We start from the raw sequence: 18,189 nt of genomic DNA, 5'->3' as shown, positions 1-18,189 counted from the left end.
TGTACACAACCACCACCCAGGGGGAAAAAAAAAAAAAAGGAACGCTTCTCGAATTTGAATGTCATCATCCTTGTGCAGGGGCCATGCTAATCTTCTCTGTATCGTTCCAGTTTTAGCATATGTGCTGCCGAAGCGAGCACTGCTGTGCTGCTCTTAAGTAGCCCCTCCCCGACCCTCTCGTGACATTGGACTTGTCCTGTTTCTGAATCATTCTGCCGAATTTTCCTCTGGTCACTCTGTCTGCCTTTCAATTAGACGTCATTGGCGCATTCCAGCGAGAAGGATTAAAAGCGTCACCTCAATATTTCCAGCCAGAAGAATTAAAGGTGTGTATCCAGGCAGAGGGACAGAAGTTGTATAATAAGGGTGTGTCTGTATTCAGCTGGATCACACAGACCTGGGTCTTTGGATGTGATCCCTTGCTAGAGCAGACATGTTGCTGGATTAAAATTCCTCTACAAATATTAGCGATGCCTAACCAAAATAAAACCAAAAACACACCCAGACAAGCGCATCAGTTTCATTTTTATAGTGACGAGCGTGGCCAGGGCAGCAGACTGACCTCAGCTTGGGGACTTCTGTCCTGCACAGTCCAGGACGAATGGTTGAGTCCCATCAGGCAGTGGGATGGCCTTACCCGAGACCTGGAGACATGCCAACAGCAGTGACTCTGCACATCTGGGGCTGAGGCCATGTGGCACCATTTATACCAGCAACAGGGTTTAGGCAAGTGGCCTCTGTCTGAGTCTGACCTTGGAGGGTGTGGAAATGGGTGTGCCACGCAGGTGCTCCATGCCTATGGGATCCCCCAAGTCCCTGGACAGTGGGGTTCAGTGAGGATCTCTGTGTGCAATGGCCTCAACCTGAGTCACTCTTGGTGCCCGGAAGTTCCACCTTCTGACACATCTGACAGACAGCCTGCAGTGTGCCAGCCTCCCTGAGCTCTGCTGTCACTTTCCCTGCTGCTACTTTCCTTCTGTTATTTCTCTGTAGTCACCACTGTGAGGACAGCAGCCTTCTCAGCTCTGGGAGCCTTTCCAGGCACTCATGCCCTCAGGATCGTGGGGACACCATGTCTCTGTCCCCAGACAGGAGCAGTGCTGACCCCTAGCAGAAGCCTGTTACACCTGTCCCTGAGACCTATGGAGTCCTGACCTCTGCCTACACCTTGACACCACCCCAGTCACCACTGATGGGTCTCTGTGGGTGTCGCACCTGAACATTAGTGCACCTTCCTTCTCCTCTTCCCTGTCTCCTTCTTCCCCTCCTTCACTCCTTTCTTCCTGGGCCTTCTCTTCCTTCTCCTCACCCTCCAGCTCTGCTCTGGTTTTTCCAGGCAGGGGTTCCTGGTTGCATAGTCCAGGCTGGCTTAGGTCTTGCTGTCTATCCTAGGACAGCTTCACTCCCATCATCCCCTGCCTCAGGCTCCCAAGCGCTGAAACTGCAGCCCTGTGCGCATGCTCCAGGCTCAGCACCCCCTTCACCCCAGCTTTCACGTTGTCCCTTAGGGAGGGATCAGGCAGGTGGCAAAGGTCAGATAGAGACTGTTGTCTGAGGACCCAGCAGGGACAGAGACTGAGTTGAGAGCAGGAAACAGCAGCAGCTACAAGACTGGTTTATTGTGTGTGGCTTGGCCTTTCCTGAGGAACAGGACTGCAATTAGTGTCCCTGCTGGCGCAGCACAGCACAGAGCTGGTAGGGGGAGGGGGCAACTGGGATTCCAAAGATGCCATGGTCGCTGAGCCTGGGCTGTCCATCGGGCACCATGCAGCTAAAGTGCTGCAGGAGGCAGGTGAAGAGGAGGAAGAAGAGCCCCATGTCCAGGTGGAGGCCATCAGGATGTAGGACCGTGAGCATGGCATGCAAATGTCCAGTGAAACCCTGCTCCATGAGGTGTGATCATGAGTCACTCATAATCATGAGAAGTCACCTACATAACATGCCACATACAGAGCTTTATTAAGTGGTAAAGGACACTATTGCCTCAGACTAGTGTCATTTTAAAAAAAATCTTTTTGGTTTTTCGAGACAGGGTTTCTCTGTGTAGCCTTGGCTGTCCTAAACTTACTTTGTACACCAGGCTGGCCTCGAACTTACAGCGATCCACCTGCCTCTGCCTCCCAAGTGCTGGGATTAAAGGCGTGTGCCACCACGCCCGGCTCAGACTAGCACTGTTAAAAGGGGAAGGGAGGGGGGCCGTAGAGATTGCTCAGCAGTGAAGACCACTGAGTCCTCTGGCTTGATTTCCAGCACCCACAGGATGGTTTACAACTAACTACAACTCAGGCCCCTACCTGGAGCCTCTCAGCTGCCTCTGGTGCCATTCAAGGCCTTGTGACAAATCTCCCCATGTGCAGTGCTTCCTAAAATCCCTGTGGCTCACTTCACAGGGCTTCTCCCTTCCCTGGGGATTCTTGGGCAATGGCTGCGGCGTACTCACACCCACGTAGGTCCCGTCACCATGTGGAATTCCAGACTGTGGTGGTCTTGTACTTTCCTGGCCTTGTTTGCCTGGTGGAGACATTGGGACAAGGGTGGCCATGCCTACCTTGGGGATGTGGAAGCCCTGTACTTCAATGTCACATGATGTCATATGTGGAAAATCCAATGGGGCGAGGTCCGCAAAGTGCTGCACCTCATGGACGACAGCATTGGTGTAGGGCATGCGGGCCTGGTCGGCCATCTCTGGGCGCCGTGCCTGCCCTAGGACTTCAATCACTTGCTGGACGCAGCCTGGAGGAATAGCATCCCCTCAGTGAAGGGGCAGCTTGTTCTTGACTGGTGAGTTAAGATGCTCATCAGACTTGTGGGACCATGGGTCAAGCTAAAGCTGGAGTCACTAGTTTCTCAGTATGTCTTTATTTTTCTGCTTGCCCTCCCTCCCAGCTCAGCCAGGCTCACGCTGCACATCCGGGTGCAGGATCATGAGCAGCAGGGCCCAGGACAGCGTGGTTGACGTGGCCACCATCCCTGAGCCACCACTATGCGCAGGTTCTCGTCATTGAAGCTGCTCTCAGGGTTCCCCTTGGCCTGGGCCAGGCAGAAAGGGTGGGCTCAGTGGGGAGAGGAACCCCACGAGGGCCTCCCATTGTCCCCAGGCAGCCCAGGTGCTGAGTCACTTGGAGATACACAGAACCCCACCCACCTGGCCTTACACCTCACAGGACCTAAGCCCACAGCCCCTGCCTGCATTTCTTGGAGCTGTCCCTCACCTTCTCCACCTCAGCCAGGAAGGCATCAGTCAGGTCTCGAGGTGGCTGGGCAGGATCCCAGCTTGTCTTGTGCTCAATCAACATCTTATCCAGGGAGCCAATGAATGAAGTCAGCTTGGGGAAGGCTCTGCGGGGCAGCCCAGGGATGTGAAGCACTGGGAGCGCGTTCAGCACCTGGGACAGAAACACAAGCAGTCTATTGCTTTTATTTCAATTGAGAAGTCATTATTTAAGTGTGTGTGTGTGTGTGTGTGTGTGTGTGTGTGTGTGTGTGTGTGTGTGTAGTTTGAATGATACTCATTATTGAACCTTGTCCTGACCTATACTGGGCGAATGTTCTATCACTGATCTACATGCCCAGCCTATGCTATGGAACTTTGTAGCTTGGGGAACCATATCTTTAAAATTCAGCAAAGGACTCAAAAGGTCTGACCATTCAGCTGTGGCCTTGCCAGCTCCTTGGGCCCCTTCCCACCCCACCAAACAACAGCAGGTTTGGGTCCCTGAGATGGAGAGCCAGACCTGAGACCACACAGGAGCAAGAGATTCCAGAAGATACATCTTCGCCACTTTGTTTTCCCAATAAGCCTTCTCCCATTCTAGGCCCATCTTCCTGTCTATCCTGTGGCGCCAGCAGCTCTATGCTTGCTGAGGGGCAGCATGAACTCTACTGCACAGCACCTCTCTCTCACCTTGTAGAAGCTGTACGGCATGTTCTCATAGTCCACTTGCAACAGGTTGCCCAGCCCAGGGAGTGGCACAGGACCTGGTGGGTAGCGGGCAGTCCAGAACTTGCGCCGGTGCATCAGGTCCAGCAGAAGCAGGAAGATGGCCGTGAATATGACCACGGGCCACAGGTTATCTCCAACCAGCAGCCCCATGGCTGCTCCACTGCTTGCCAGGCTTTGTTGGAACAGCCGCTCCAGACACCTAGAGTGAGGAAAGATCCTCTCAGGGCAGACTGGGGACCTGGTACCTTATAACGAGGTTAAAGCTGCACTGCACTTTGCCTTGAGCCAAGCAGCTGCATTTACTGTTCAAACAGAGCGTGTATTGGGAAATAAAAGTCCAGGGAAAGTCAACCTCGGAGGCCCCTGTCCTTGGTTCTCTCTTGGGTACCTATCTAGGGGAGTGGCATCAGTATGCACAGAAGCTGCACACATTGGTTATGTTGGGCTTGGCATGATGAGCACAGTGGGCAGATAACCAGGCGACCCTGCCTCAATGTGCATGACCACAAGGCAAAACAGTCCATCTGCTGATTTGCCAGACAGGCAGAGCTCTGAGGTGCCTGATGACATTGTCTCATAATGGAACAAGGCCTTTTTAGGGCTTCGTGGAACACTTGACTAGTAGGATGTAAGGTCTGAGTGACACCATAGGCACCGTCACTGTGCAGCAAGGGCCACTGAAGGGAGAGAAGTGTGAATCAAGGTAAGTGGGAGGCAGTGTGACTTAGGCAGCTCCAGCCTGTGCAGCCTTGAGTACTGGTGTGAGGTCACCAAACTCAAAACCTGGGGACCTCTTAGTTCTGACCTGAGAAAGCTACAAGACCGCCAACTGTGGGAGGCTAGCAGGGTGTTCAGCTGTTTGTCAAATGGAGACCACAGTCTAACTTTCTTCACCATTTCCTTCTTAATGGGTGAAGCTTTGTGCCATCAGTCATCTTAAAAGGGATGGAAAAATGTCTTCCTCATGCCTCATGGGCAGAGTTTTGAGGGATTCATGAACACTGCCGAAGACTGGGATATGATCACCCTGGAGGCTTAAGAAGCACTTTGTTGGCAAGACACAAAATACTTAAGAGGCACCGTGGGACAAAAATGCCACTGACTGTTTTTTGTTTGGTGAGGGGCAGTGGGAGGCAGGTGGCTGCAGCCTGTGGAGTCTTGTGTACAGATTTGAGGTTGTCAAATTGATCAGGAAGGCCAGACTGGTGCTGACTGGGTGCTGGCCCCATTGTGGGATAATCCAGGCCAGACCTGATTTTCCTGCTTTAGCTAAGTGAGCTTCTGTGAGGTAAGTGTGCTGACAGGAGAGCAATGTCACACACTGTGTGCTGTAAAGGGTTCCCTGATTTTGGGAGGTGACCTGGATGTTCTGCTAACATCTGCCTGCTTGCACTACTTCCCTTCACCTTCAGTCCATGTGCTCTCAGCCATGTGAACCACTGTGGGGGTCATGTGACTTCTAGGGTACTGGGGTCCTGTATTCATGGCAGCTGCATAGGTACACCCTGTGTGCATCAGGAAGTTGGAGCTGAGTCCCTGGCCATCAGGGGTCACTGGTGCTCCCAGATTTGCAGTTCTCTGTACACAGGCAACACATACTTAATCTCTGTCCTCTGGACTCCACTAGAGCTGGACAAATGGACCCTGGGCAGGTCTCTCCTGGATTCTGTCCTGCGTGCCATTTCCCTCTGCTGGCTTCATTGTGAAGACCAACAGTGAGTCTAGGAGCCGTTCCCAGGTCGTTCACTTCTTCCTAGGCATGGTGGGAAGTGTGATGTCACTCATTAGGAGGACAATGACTTTTGAGTGCTGCCTTGGGAAGGCTTAGTTTGGGCAATGGAGGCTGGGGGTCACTTAGGGTTGGTGAAGCTTTCATCCCAAGATGGTTACTGTACCCCTGACCTATGCAGTCACAAGCCACAGAACCAATGCTTGAGATGATACATATTTAGCTGTAGTTGCAGTTGGATAAAACTGTTCTGGGACCCAGATAGGCCCTGTGACTTCTGGCCACAAAGAATCTAGTCCAAGGCAGAGGGGTGTAGGAGAAAGCAAGGCAAGCACTCCATCAAGTTCCCCTGTGGTGCTATTTCCTTGTGGGTGGGGCAGGGTCATCAGTCTATGAAAACCTGAACTCAAATGGAATATGACAGTGGGCACAGTGGAGGCTCTTGCTTCTGAGTGTAGTAGAAGTGTGTGCATGTTTGCAAGACACAGGCCACAGCTCATTTAAGGCAATGCATCCCAGATAGGAAGGAAGACCATACTATTTGGTCATAAATGATGTTATCGTGCATGTCGGAAACAGGGAAGGTTTCACAATACCATCTGAGAACATTAAACACTTTCAACAAAGATACAAAGTCAACACAAGAAAACCACTTGCTTTTTCCTAATCTAACAATGAGCCATCTGAGAACAGAATGACAAGCAGGATAATATATAAAATAGCATCAGAAAGAATAAGTATTTTAGGGCAGGGCAGTGGCTCTCATAATATGGTGCTTGCTGTGTAAGTATGAAGACATGAGCTCATTTCCATGCGTTTGGATACACCAACCACTTCTGCAGAAGTAGAGGCAGAAAAGGGAGGGTGCTCAGAGTGGCTGGCCAGCCAGTCTAGCTCAGTGAGTGGGCTTCAAGTTCAGTGAAACATTGTGAAGGCTCAATAATGTGAAGGGGGATTGAAGACAACATCCAACTTTGACCTCTGGCTTCCACACAGAAATGAGGATGTGCATACATCTGCATGCATTTCCCTATGAAGAGGTGTGCACACACACACACACACTCTAAAGTATTTGTACAGTAACCTATAAAAATAATCAGAAGTAGCCAGGTGTGGTTGAGTAGGCCTTTGGTCCCAGTACTCAGGAGGCAGGAGGCTAACTGCTATGAGTTTGAGGCCAGCCTGGTCTAGTGTGAGTCCAGGACAGCCAAGGCCACACAGCTACACAGCTACAACAAAAAAATCATCAGAAGTTATGGAACAATTTGTAAGTGGAGTGCATCAAAGAAGTAAAAAAAATTTGTTTTTCGAGACAGGGTTTCTCTGTGTAGCCCTTGCTGGCCTGGAACTCACTCTATAGACCAGGCTAGCCTTAAACTTACAAAGATAAGCCTGCCTCTGGAGTGCTAGGATTAAAGGTGTGTGTGCCATTACTGCCTGGCCAAAGAAATAAATCTTTAAAGAGAGTATTAAGACAGGAAGGCTTGCTTTATTGTTCACAAGTTGGAAGGAAAGTCTGCACAGAGCTCTGTTACTCAAAGGGATCTAAGCATTAAATGCAATTCCTGCCAGGCTGCAAAATTCCTAAAATTTCTATGGAATATCAAAAGATCACAAATGCTGCCAAACATTTTAAAAAACGGATAGGTTCACACCCCCCAGAACTCAGCAGTGGCTCATGCCTGTAATCCAGTACTATACCTAGGGGAAGACCCAGGTACAGTACCCAGTCAGTCTAGCCACATTGGTGAGATCCAGGTTCAGAAAGCAGCCCGCTGTATCTAAAAGCAAGATGGAAAGTGATTGAAGAAAATCTCAATCTCTCTCTCTCTCTCTCTCTCTCTCTCTCTCTCTCTCTCTCTCTCTCTCTCTCTCTCTCTCTCTCTCTCTCTCTCTCACACACACACACACACACACACTACATATAAGAAATAAAATCCTTTAGGAGTGGGGGAAAAAAAAGTTTCTCTATCTAGTCCTGGCTGTACTGGAACTCGCTTTGTAGACCAGGCTGGCCTCAAACTGAGATATACCCACCTCTGCCTCTCAAGTGCAGGGATCAAAGGCATGTGCCACCACACTCAACAACACATTTCTTGTTTTAAAACAAGACCCAGCTCTGGGTCATGACAGGACTGAATCCTAAACACCCACTGCATAATCTACAATGCATTTTCTTTTTCATTTTTTGGTTTCTCAAGACAGGGTTTCTCTGTGTAGTCCTGGCTGTCTTGAACTTGTTTTGTAGACTAGGCTGGCCTCAAACTCAGAGTCTCATCTGCCTCTGCTCCCAGAGTCCTGGGATTACAGGCTTGCGCCACCATTCCCAGACTCTACAATGCATTTTCGTGCTCTAACCTACATCACAGCACCATGGCATGTTGCAGAGCTTCAGAAACAGGTCAGAGCTGTAACTAGCTCCCAACCACCAAAGGTTCCTACTTGCATGGTTAGTTTAAGAGGATAACAAACAAAATCTGGGGTGTGTGATGCGTTCTTGTGATCTCAGCATTTATTGTTCTGAATTAAGAAGTTAGAGATTACCCAGGACAGCCTGTGCAAGGTACTGAGGCATTGTCTCAGCAAACAAATGAAACGGGAGTGAAAATATGAATAGTTACTACTGGGGTTGCATCAATTTTGTCACTTCTGGGTGGCAATGGCACACACCTTTAATCCTAGTACTTGGAGAGGCAGAGGCAGGCAGATCTCTGGGTTTGAGGCCAGCCTGGTCTAGAGAATGAGTTCCAGGAAAGCCGATTTCCGCCTTCATTTCTCCCAGCATCCTAATTAAACAGGTGTCGCCACATTCTAAGTATCAGTCATAGACAAGGGATGAGCCATACTGCAGTTTGGCTTAGGGTTGGGTTAGGGGTGTCCTGGGAGCAAGGATGTGAGTTGAACAAAGGCACTTTAGTGCCTCTCCCCTCCCTTCTGTCCCTCGGCCCACCACCCACTGGCTTGTCAGCTAGCACAGAAGCAGTGAGAATTCTGTCATCCAGTGCTCCACTGGTTTCTTGCCCAGGCTGACATTGTACAGGGTCAACTCCTGATGCTCCTGTGGCTTCTGGTCCATGGGGTACCACATGTGGTGTGCATGTAAGCAAGCACTCCTGGCTGTGTACTCTGCTCCCAGCATCCTTCTTCCTCTGGGTTCAGCACCACTCTAAGTTCCTACCCACTGACCCCTGCTTTCCATATTACCATGTCTCTTTTGTAGGCTCCACCATAGAATCCAATAGCTTTTGTAGTATTGCTTGGCTATATGACTACTCCTAGTAGTCGCCTGTCCTGGTCACCGGCCTTTCTTATGCCATCTTTGCTGCCCCATACACACACAGCCCCTTAACTTTGGATCTGTGACTGAATGAGAACTGGTGAGTGGTCTAAGGTGTCCTTCCCGTATTTATCAGTACCTTGGTGCGATTTCTTGTCTGTTGCTCACAGCCACTGGCTTCCATGCTACCTGTAGGCGGATCAGCTCTCTGAAGCAGCACTGCAGCTGAAGTGCAAGAACATCACTTACGAAGTAAAGGTCCCCAGCAGATATTAAGAAGCAGACCTGCCACATGAGCTGTTGTGTGGGTTGCAGCTCTACTGCTGAGCTGCATCCTCAGTGTGAGACCTGTTGTCTTGAGGCTGGGAAGCAGCAAAGCAGTGATACCAATACAGCCAGCCAGCAGTGGCCGTGCCAGAACCAGCACACCTATCCTGTTCCTTGAGGTACAAGACCTCTATAACATCAGCCACAGCACCTCTTCCCACTCATTCCTGACTGAAATGATGCCCTGGACCCTGACATCTCTCCTCTACCAAGACTCTCATCCTCTGATGGGATTGAGAACGTGGGCCTTAGTTAGGACTGCTGTCTTGACAGTATCCCAAATCTGAAGTACAGCCCGCCCTTCTTGTCTTTGTCCTTTTATACTTCTGCTCTTGGAAAGTACAGGTCCTCAGGTCCTGCAATCCCTTTCTTTTGGGGGATGTATGCAGATTTACTGTATACGGCTAAGGGCATCATGACTTTTGCTGCCTTTTATGGCCAACACCCCACTTTGTACACGTTATCGCGCATGTTCTCAAACTCCACTTGTAGCAGGCTGTCTAGCTCAGGAAGTGGCACAAGGTTGGGAAGGTAATGGACAGGTCAATTATCAAGCAGCAAAAAGAGAGTTGTAAATATGGCCAGAAGCCACAACAGCCCCATGACTGCCTCCTGGATTCTCTGGGAACATATCTTGGTCCTTACTCCAGGCACTTAGGGATCTTACCATTGCCCAGGTGCTTTGTTCTTTATAAAGGAAGCACAGCTGCCTTTTGTTCTCTTGTGGTGAGCCACGCTGTTAACCATCACAAGAGCAGTGGTTCTCAACCTAATGCTGCAACCGTGTAACACAGTTCCACATGTGGTGATGGCCCCCATACACACCATAAAACTAGTTTGTTGCTACTTCATAACTGTAATTCTGCTGTTATAAACTGTAATGTAATAACAGGTATGTGTCCCCCATGATGGGTCATTTGACAGCCCCAAAGGGGGTCACAATCCACAGGTTAAGAACCACTGTGCTAGAGGATGAAGGTGGGACAAGGGAAGAACAGGCTGGGCAGGCTAGCCTCCATGGGCTCTGGCCCTCCTGTTTGCAGAAAATGAGGGGCTGATGGAAAGTAATATTATGGCAGCAAGTGCCACTGGGAAGTGGGGCAACAAACAGCAGTGGGAGAAAGGTAGCTGGAGTCTATGTAATCTTTAGACCAAGTCTAAGGCCACTCAGTGACTAGGGAGGCAAGACTCACAGCCTGGGGACTTCTTAGATCTTTCTGTTACTGTCAGATAACTACGGTGGGAGCTACAGAATGATCCAGGTGCCTTTCAAATGGAAATCACTGTCTTCATTTACCTTTACATCTTATGTCAAGCCCACCCCAAACTCATTTTGGTGGGGATATGGAGAACGGTATTCCCCTTATGCCAGAAGCCTGTGGTTAGGATGGGCCAGCCACATGAAAAATTAAAGAATAAGGCTTGTGCCTTCCAATGATTGGTATTTATGTGGTAGGCATTGCTGTTCGCACTGCACGGGCCAAGTCATTAGTCCTCCTCAGACTCAACTGTTTTCATGCTACAAGAATGTAAGCTGTATCAAGTTAAGTGTGGTATTGCACTGTACTGCTGTACATACTTGCTCTAAGCTGTACCTCTGCATGCTTGCACTTGATAGTCTACTGATGGCCAGTACAGATTTATTGTTTTAGAAACCTCAAGCTGCCCCTGTATCATGAGATAAAATATACAATGCATTGGTGGACCCTCTGGATACTGTCTCAGACACAGAACTTCAAAGCACTATAGCAATAAGTGAGTTAGGTCTATACCTGAGCCCTACAGGCTCCATAGGAGCCTATATAACCCAAACACTTTTGTGAGGAGAATCCTAGAAAACAGTTAGGAGCCTTTGTAGTCAACCAGTGCAGGTCCATTAAGAGGAGTTAAATTTGAGCATTTTCCTGACACTTCTTCCTTTCTTTGTCGGGGGTAGTAGCTATGTCATAGGGAAGAATCTTTCAATACCCAGCTCCTCCCCAAGAGTGCCAAATGGGCAGCATCTTGAGCTGCAGTCCCAACAACTATCACTAGGGGGAGCCACAGATTACAGGCAGTGAAACCCGCAAAGAAGAACCAAACTCATAGGGAGTGGTTTAATAGGCAGTTTTCGTCGTTTTTTGGATCTTAGTTGCAGGATAACATGTATAAATTCAATGCCACTGAAAAATATATAAACCATAATTAATATATTCATACTTCTTTAAAAACCCCACAACTCTTACAATTTTAACATGCATTTAAAGGAGGGCCTGGAGAAATGGCCCAACAGCTAAATGGCTAAGAACACTGGCTGATTCCCAGAGGACCTTCTACAGGTGCTTGGCACACATGTAGTACACAGTCATAAGCTGCAGGCACAATTTTCAGATACACAGAATGAAACAAAATAAACTGTTTTTAAAGAGTAATGAAAAGTCTACTACAACCCCACCAGCATGGTCAGTGTAAAGGACGATTCCAGATGCTGGTGAGGCTGTCAATCAACAGGACTCCCATTCATGGGTAATAGGAATACAAAATGGTACACAAAAGGCAGTTTAGCAGTTATAACTGCCCAAACTAGAAGCAATCAAAATGTCCTTTGGTGAACAAGGAGCAGGAAAAACTGGGCGTACCTAGACAAAGACATGAGCTGTGTAGTCATAAATACATGAAAAGAACCATAAATGTGCATTACTTAACTGGAAAAAGCCAACCTGAAACGGCTATATACTGTATGACTAACTTGTTGACACTTTGGAAAAGGCAAAAGTATGAAAATGATAAAAAGATCAGTGGCTATCACATTTTGGAAGGAAGGGGAGAAGCAGTTGGCACAGATGTTTTAGGGTAGCAGACTGTCCTGTAAGACACAGCTATGGGGGTACACAGGCACCATAAATTTGTGCAAACCCATGAAGTGTGCAGTACCAGAACCAAACCTGATGTAGACCACAGACATGATGGTGATTATGACGTACCGTATAAGGTCATCACTCACAACAAATGTGCTGCTCCAGTCGGGACACCAGTAGCGAGGCAGGCTGCACATGTGTGGAGGATGCAGACACATCGGAGCACACCTTCTGTTCAATACTACAGTGAACATAAAACCACTTAAAAAAAAACCTACTACAAAACACACACACACACACACACACACACACACACACTCACCTTAGAAGCTGCAGGAGCTGAAAGGCATAGTCAGCCATGGCACTGTGTAAGTCAGGAAAGTGCCAGCAGGAGGGACTGACCAGTGGGTCAGTGTAAGGAAAGAAAGAGTCACAACTGAAGCTGTGCTCAGGTACCATCAGGAAACGGAAAGGGAACAAAAGAACAAAAGGCAAGTGACAAACATTTGCTGTCAGGAAAACATTTCTCTCAAGATACATATTTTTCAAGTTTTATGGCTTAGTCTTTGACATCTGAAATCTATCAATTTCATTTTAACTGTTAATCCAGGTTACCAATGAGAGACACCATCAAGCTCAAAACCATCATTGCTATCAGGTCGTGTCCAGCTGTCTGAGCACAGTGCCATGCCTGACAGAGCACATGGACTGACACGCATACCCCCATCCAGGTGGGTGAGGTGACAAGTGGACTGCACTGCTCTGTACAGCCATTAAAGCAAAATTAACCTGCCATTTCTGCAGGCCCAAATTGATGAGCACACAAGAACTCATTACAATTGCTTACTTTCAATTCAAAATACTACTTCCAATATTTTGTTTTCTTTTTTAAAAAAGGCCAATAACATTACATTATACTTTTACAACCCTTAAAATTAGTGCTGACTGGGAACATGCCCTCATGTCAACTTCAGAAAGTCAGAATGGCCCCACAGGAGGCAGAGGAAAACTCAGGGTTTGGTCTCAGGCTCTGCTGCCAAGGACCATGTAAGCTTCAACAGGCTAGGGAACAAAGGGATCAGGACCTATGGTGGCCTCCTGGGGGTACAGCCAAGGTCCCCTTTGGGAGGCCCATCTTGGAGAAGGAAGAGACACATTCACTTAGAGTAAATGAAAAAGGACACAAGGTTAAAATGAAGTTTATTATGGTTTTTTTTTTTTGATTTTTTTTGATTTTTGTTTTTTTAAATAAAACTGTTTGTAAAACAGCTATTTTATCCCCACGGCAGAGTGACCCCTGAAAGATGCACATATCCCTTCTTAAGGCCTTAACAAGATTTTTTTTTGTATTTTTTTCTTTTTTTAAAACTCATATATTTAAAAATTATACAATTTACAAAACAAAAACAATACAACATAAAGATTCACGTATCATGGGCCATATATCTAACAAGCCCCCCCTTTTCCATTATAAAAATGAAAGCAATAATGAGTGTTAAGGGGAGTGGTTCTGGTCAGCCTAACCTACCCACACGTTCATACTGCTGCTCTCTCCCAGACCGTGCTTGCTTCAGCAGCGGAGGCTCCAGGAAACCTGTGGGTAGCCACAGGTCCCAGCTACATGGAATGTGCTGAGGAAAGGGTGCCAGAGACAAGCCATTCCTCAAGTATACCTGTTGCTGTGAGGTTACTCTACCTACTTGGTGGGGCCACAGTGATCCAAGACACAGCCATGACCTTGGGGCACCTGCCAATTTCACCACCCCCCAACCAAAAAAAGAAAGGAAAAAAAAAAAGGGAAAATAATTAAAAATAAATAAATAGTGTTTCTGGAAAGGAAAAAATTTATTTGTGTTTAAACATCATTCCCGCACTTTTGAAAATGAGCATCCCCAATCTGTCCCTCCCCTTGCTTCCCCAGTGAGAAGAGATTCTGACCAGGGGAAGGTGGTTGTCATCTGTCTGCTTTTTCGGTCGTGGGTCTAGTGTTCACTGAATTGTTGTGAGACTTGCTAAAGAGCAAAGCCACACCCATCCTTTATGAGATGAGTTTGTTCAGTTCAATTTCACATTTAAATTTCATTGTCATTGGAACAAATTTTGAGTTAACTAGATAGTTTTAAAATAGAATCAAAAGGGATAGCGCACCTTTCATTTAAACAAAGTCTTTCCAGACTAAAAATAGATTTATATATATATATTTTTATCCCTCCCTTTTAGCCCCCCCTTTCCCCATCAACCCACCCCTCCCCCCTCCCCCACATTGTCACTATGGAGATTGTGTCCATGGAAACAGCCATTCCAACATCTTGTGTCTTTCCTGTGGTGTCACCAGTTTGAGTGTGATGTGAGAACATAGGAAGGAAGTGCTGGCATGGGCAGGCGCAGCAGAGGGGGAGGGTGCAGGGCAGGGCAGAGTAGGGTGTGGCTGCACAGCAGGAAGATTCCATTCCATCATGTGTGTCCACCACCTTCTCATCTCCACAGTCTCACCTGGAAAACAAGTAGTAGATACTGGGTGCTGGGAAGGTCTATATGGTCTCACACAGCTGTGGTAGCAATGGGAGGACATATATGGCTTTCAACAGGCATCTTACATTCAGAGCTTTCTGTAATGGAGATGGATGCTGATTCTGAACACATCTAAGCTTTGGACCAAACAGGGGTTAGCACAGCAGTGATCCAAGCTAATGGGACTATCATGGACGGGCCAGAACAGGAAAGGATTCCTTGACCTCTGTGGCTGGGTCTTGCTTAAGAGTACTATGTATCTTTGCCAGCCCAGTAAGCACTGAGGGTCTGTGCCTGGCTCAACAACTTGTGGCAAGGCTCAGTCCTCATAAAAGTGGCAAGGAGTATCTTGTCAATGAAACCTAGAGCACCCACCCAAATTATGGAAGGAGCAGCTCACAACTAGGTCTCATCTGTCTCTAGTTGAGTCTGTTATTCATGTAAATAACACTTCCTGGAGCCTCTGGTGGGGAGGTGGGACAGGCTCTAGCCCATTTTCTGGGACTTACATCGAGCTGGAGGTTTCAATTCTGCTAGCTTAGCTCCCCAGAAGTCTAAGGTGCTCAAGAGGGCTCTGCCCTTCTCTCTTCCACTATTTCAGGTTTCAGGAGGTTGTTCTTTTGTTTGTTTTGTTTTCAAGACAGGGTCTCTCTGTGTACCCTGACTGTCCTGGACTCACTTTGTAGACCAGGCTGGCCTTGAACTCAAATCGACCTGCCTGCCCCTGGCTCCCAAGTGCTGGGATTAAAGGTGTGCGTGCCACCATGCCTGGCCAGGAGGTTGTTCTTATGACCCATGTAGGGAAAACGGATTGTTCAAGGGACTCTGAGGAGTGTCTCATGGTCTGCCTTACATCAGAAGGGATCAGGGAGACAAAATAGTTTCCAAGGAATTAGTTCAGAAAATTTACACCAAAGCCAGTGTTGATAGCAACTCACTCTCATTCTTGCTTTCGCCAATCACTGCACTGTCTCTGTCTGTGTCTCTTGGGATTTCTTGTTTTTTTCCCTCAAGTCTCTCCTTTTCTCACTGCCAACAGATAAACTTCAGGAAAAGCTAGGCCCACTGTCTCATACCTGCTTCTGCAAAGCTTACCAAGAAACAACAGCTATGAAGGAGCTAGGAATGTACCATTCATAAGCACACGTATATATGCCTGCCCTTTGCTTTACAGAAAACAGCAGGAAGGAGGAAGACACTTTGCAGAGGCAGATATCTGTCTATACATATAGTAACCCACACTGCAACCCCGACTCCAGCTCTGGGAACGCAAGTGTCTTATGATGGCACAGGGTACCTTGAATCTGTCTTCAAGATGAGGAAGCTCAAGTTCAGGGAGGTGACACTTGCAGCCCAAAGCATGTGGCTAGTTCAATGTAGAATTAGGGTTTATAGCTACCTGAGCCTTTATTAACTCTGGGTTTCCAGGGACCGTGTTTCATTGCACGAGACATGGCTGAGAGGAGGTAGCTAGGCCTCAGACCTATGTCAAGCAAGTTCTCTGCCATTCCAACCTGAAGATAGTCAATATTCTCTCTAAATCTCACTAAGCAGGTGGCTACTGTCTGTAATCGCAGCACTTGGGGGAGTAAGGAAAGGGATGCTGAAAAACCAAACTGTTTACCACCAAGAATGGTGACGTGACAAAGGTAGCTCAGTAGCAGAGCTCTTGCCTGGGACTTGGGGTTCTATCTCCACAACCACAAAACAGTGAGCTTCTTGATGTTCAGCAGGTAGAGCACTGCACTTTCCTCTCTGGACTTGCCCCGCATACCCTGAGCCTGAACCTGAGAGGGCTTCTTTTGTATCCTTCTACATCAAACTTCCAGCCCGACTCTCCTAACTACAGCAGTTACCACTCAGCTCAACTATGCCTGATTCAGAGGCAGTCTCCTCTCTGATGGACATGTATGATCCCTAACTAGAGCGAGGAGTCGAGAGAAACCTAATTCTGACTCAGTATCAACTTAGGACATAAGGGAGATGTGATAAACTAAGGGGCTCCTTTTGGAGGTGTAACCCTGGCAGCACTTCCCTGTATGAATTTAGGATTGGGGTGACACTTTTTCATCTGTAGATGGGCTGCATGTTGCTCAGAGGAATCAGGGAAGATGCCATCCCTTTCTTTCCATGGCTGCTCTGTGCAGGGCATGTGTGTAGGTGGTATTCCTAGCACTCAGGACAGAGCATTACTTCAAATGGTTTCTATTCCCTGTCTACTGCATCTCAGGACCCAGCAAAGAAGCCATGTATAGGAGCCCTTGTCCAAACCTGCAATGAAGCCAGAGAGTAACAATCTTAACACCACAGGCCTACTATGATGCTTTCTCATCCCCAGAAATGGGTGGGAGGTAGTCTACTGGGCAACTGTCCAGGAACTTACTTATCCTACATTCTTAGCCCGGCAGAGACAAGTGCACACCCTCCATATACTAGAGCAGCATCTTCTACCCTCTAGTTCTGGGTATTTCATGCTACACAGAGCAGTTGTAGCTCTCACAAACACCCAGCTGGGTAGGTAGCATGCAGAGGCCAGTGTGCTCAGTATTTGCTGAGGGCTTGCCAAATCCTCCTGAGGTCATTACTATTCTTTCTGCTTTTACACAGGAAATAGAACCATAGAGATATCAACTGGCTTTAACCTCAGCCACACAGCCCTTTCCTCACAATTCTGTGTGGGAAAGTGAGGTACCAGTAGGTCAGGACAGCACATTCACTGTCCTTTCCCTGGCCGTGTAGGTCCTCACTAATGGTGGCTCTCCATCCTGAGCATGAGGACAGTAGCAGGCTTTTGTCCCTGACCACTGAGACTTTAGCAAATGTTTGGCACTTGAAGGACACTGACTAAACTCAGACAAACTTTACAGACAAACCAAGAAAATAATTTTACATTGTGGGAAGAGTTTACACAAAGAATATTCCAGATATTAAAATTGGGTCTTTCCTTTTATTCAATAGGTGACTGTTACAACCTCAACGGACTTGAGGCCCACCCCAACATGATGGTCTGGTCTATTATGGCTAGATACCAGCAGAGAAGGACAGAGGTAAGACTCACCATTCTACTCAAAGTCCAGGGCTGGAGGTGGAAAAGCCCAAGAATGAGTAGTGACAATGACCAAGGTACCCAACAGATGAGTCACTGAGGTCCAAATGTCTAAATCTTGGGCTAGAATTCAGGACAAAACTAAATTCCAAATGAACTGGTTTTCATGTCAGCCAAGCCTTCCAGGACACACTTCAGGACTCTATCTCATGCCCCCCTTAGAGTTTGACTCTAACCATCAGGGCCTATAAAGACACTGATATAGACTTACAGAGCCTGCATTCAAACCCATGAATCCCACTGAAGGGCAAATGTAAACCGTTCTCCAAAACCCACATATATAGTCATCTACTTTATCTTGAGAGCCACAGCGCTATAGCAGGAAGGAAAATGACGTAGCCAGTAAGGACTAGTAGCTTCTAGACATGCAGAACTGACAATGCCTTTTTGTCAGTCCAAAGTCTTCCTAAGTTTGGGTGTCCAAAGAACAAGAAAAATGGTGCCCATCACCTTTCATAC

The 18,189-nt window shown here is 47.7% G+C and overlaps 2 protein-coding genes across 5 annotated transcripts in view; both read right to left on the bottom strand.

The window, feature by feature from the left end:
- Positions 1-1,602: 1,602 nt before the first annotated feature.
- Positions 1,603-12,473, bottom strand: LOC311579778 (cytochrome P450 2D27-like; the record flags this gene model as incomplete). Its single annotated transcript, XM_084750621.1, is given in 8 exon segments — positions 1,603-1,881; positions 2,156-2,171; positions 2,295-2,733; positions 2,902-2,971; positions 2,974-3,030; positions 3,213-3,386; positions 3,833-4,181; positions 12,436-12,473. Coding segments are annotated over 8 exon segments (1,365 nt in total). The 3' UTR covers positions 1,603-1,659.
- An 823-nt stretch (positions 12,474-13,296) lies between these two features.
- The window catches only part of TCF20 (transcription factor 20), an 83,218-nt gene continuing 78,325 nt past the window's right edge, over positions 13,297-18,189 (bottom strand). For all 4 annotated transcript variants that reach the window (XM_084748321.1, XM_084748320.1, XM_084748318.1 and 1 more), the window contains one exon: positions 13,297-14,606. Coding sequence is in view for 1 of the 4 variants with exons in the window: in XM_084748319.1 (XP_084604445.1) it covers positions 14,589-14,606 (18 nt within the window). In the remaining 3 variants the exon portion in view is untranslated. The remainder of the gene's footprint in view (positions 14,607-18,189) is intronic.

The sequence above is a fragment of the Acomys minous genome, assembly GCF_964271855.1.
Source record: "Acomys minous genome assembly, chromosome: 12".
NCBI classification, from domain to species: Eukaryota; Metazoa; Chordata; class Mammalia; order Rodentia; family Muridae; genus Acomys; species Acomys minous.
This window is presented reverse-complemented; position numbering and strand designations above follow the sequence as displayed.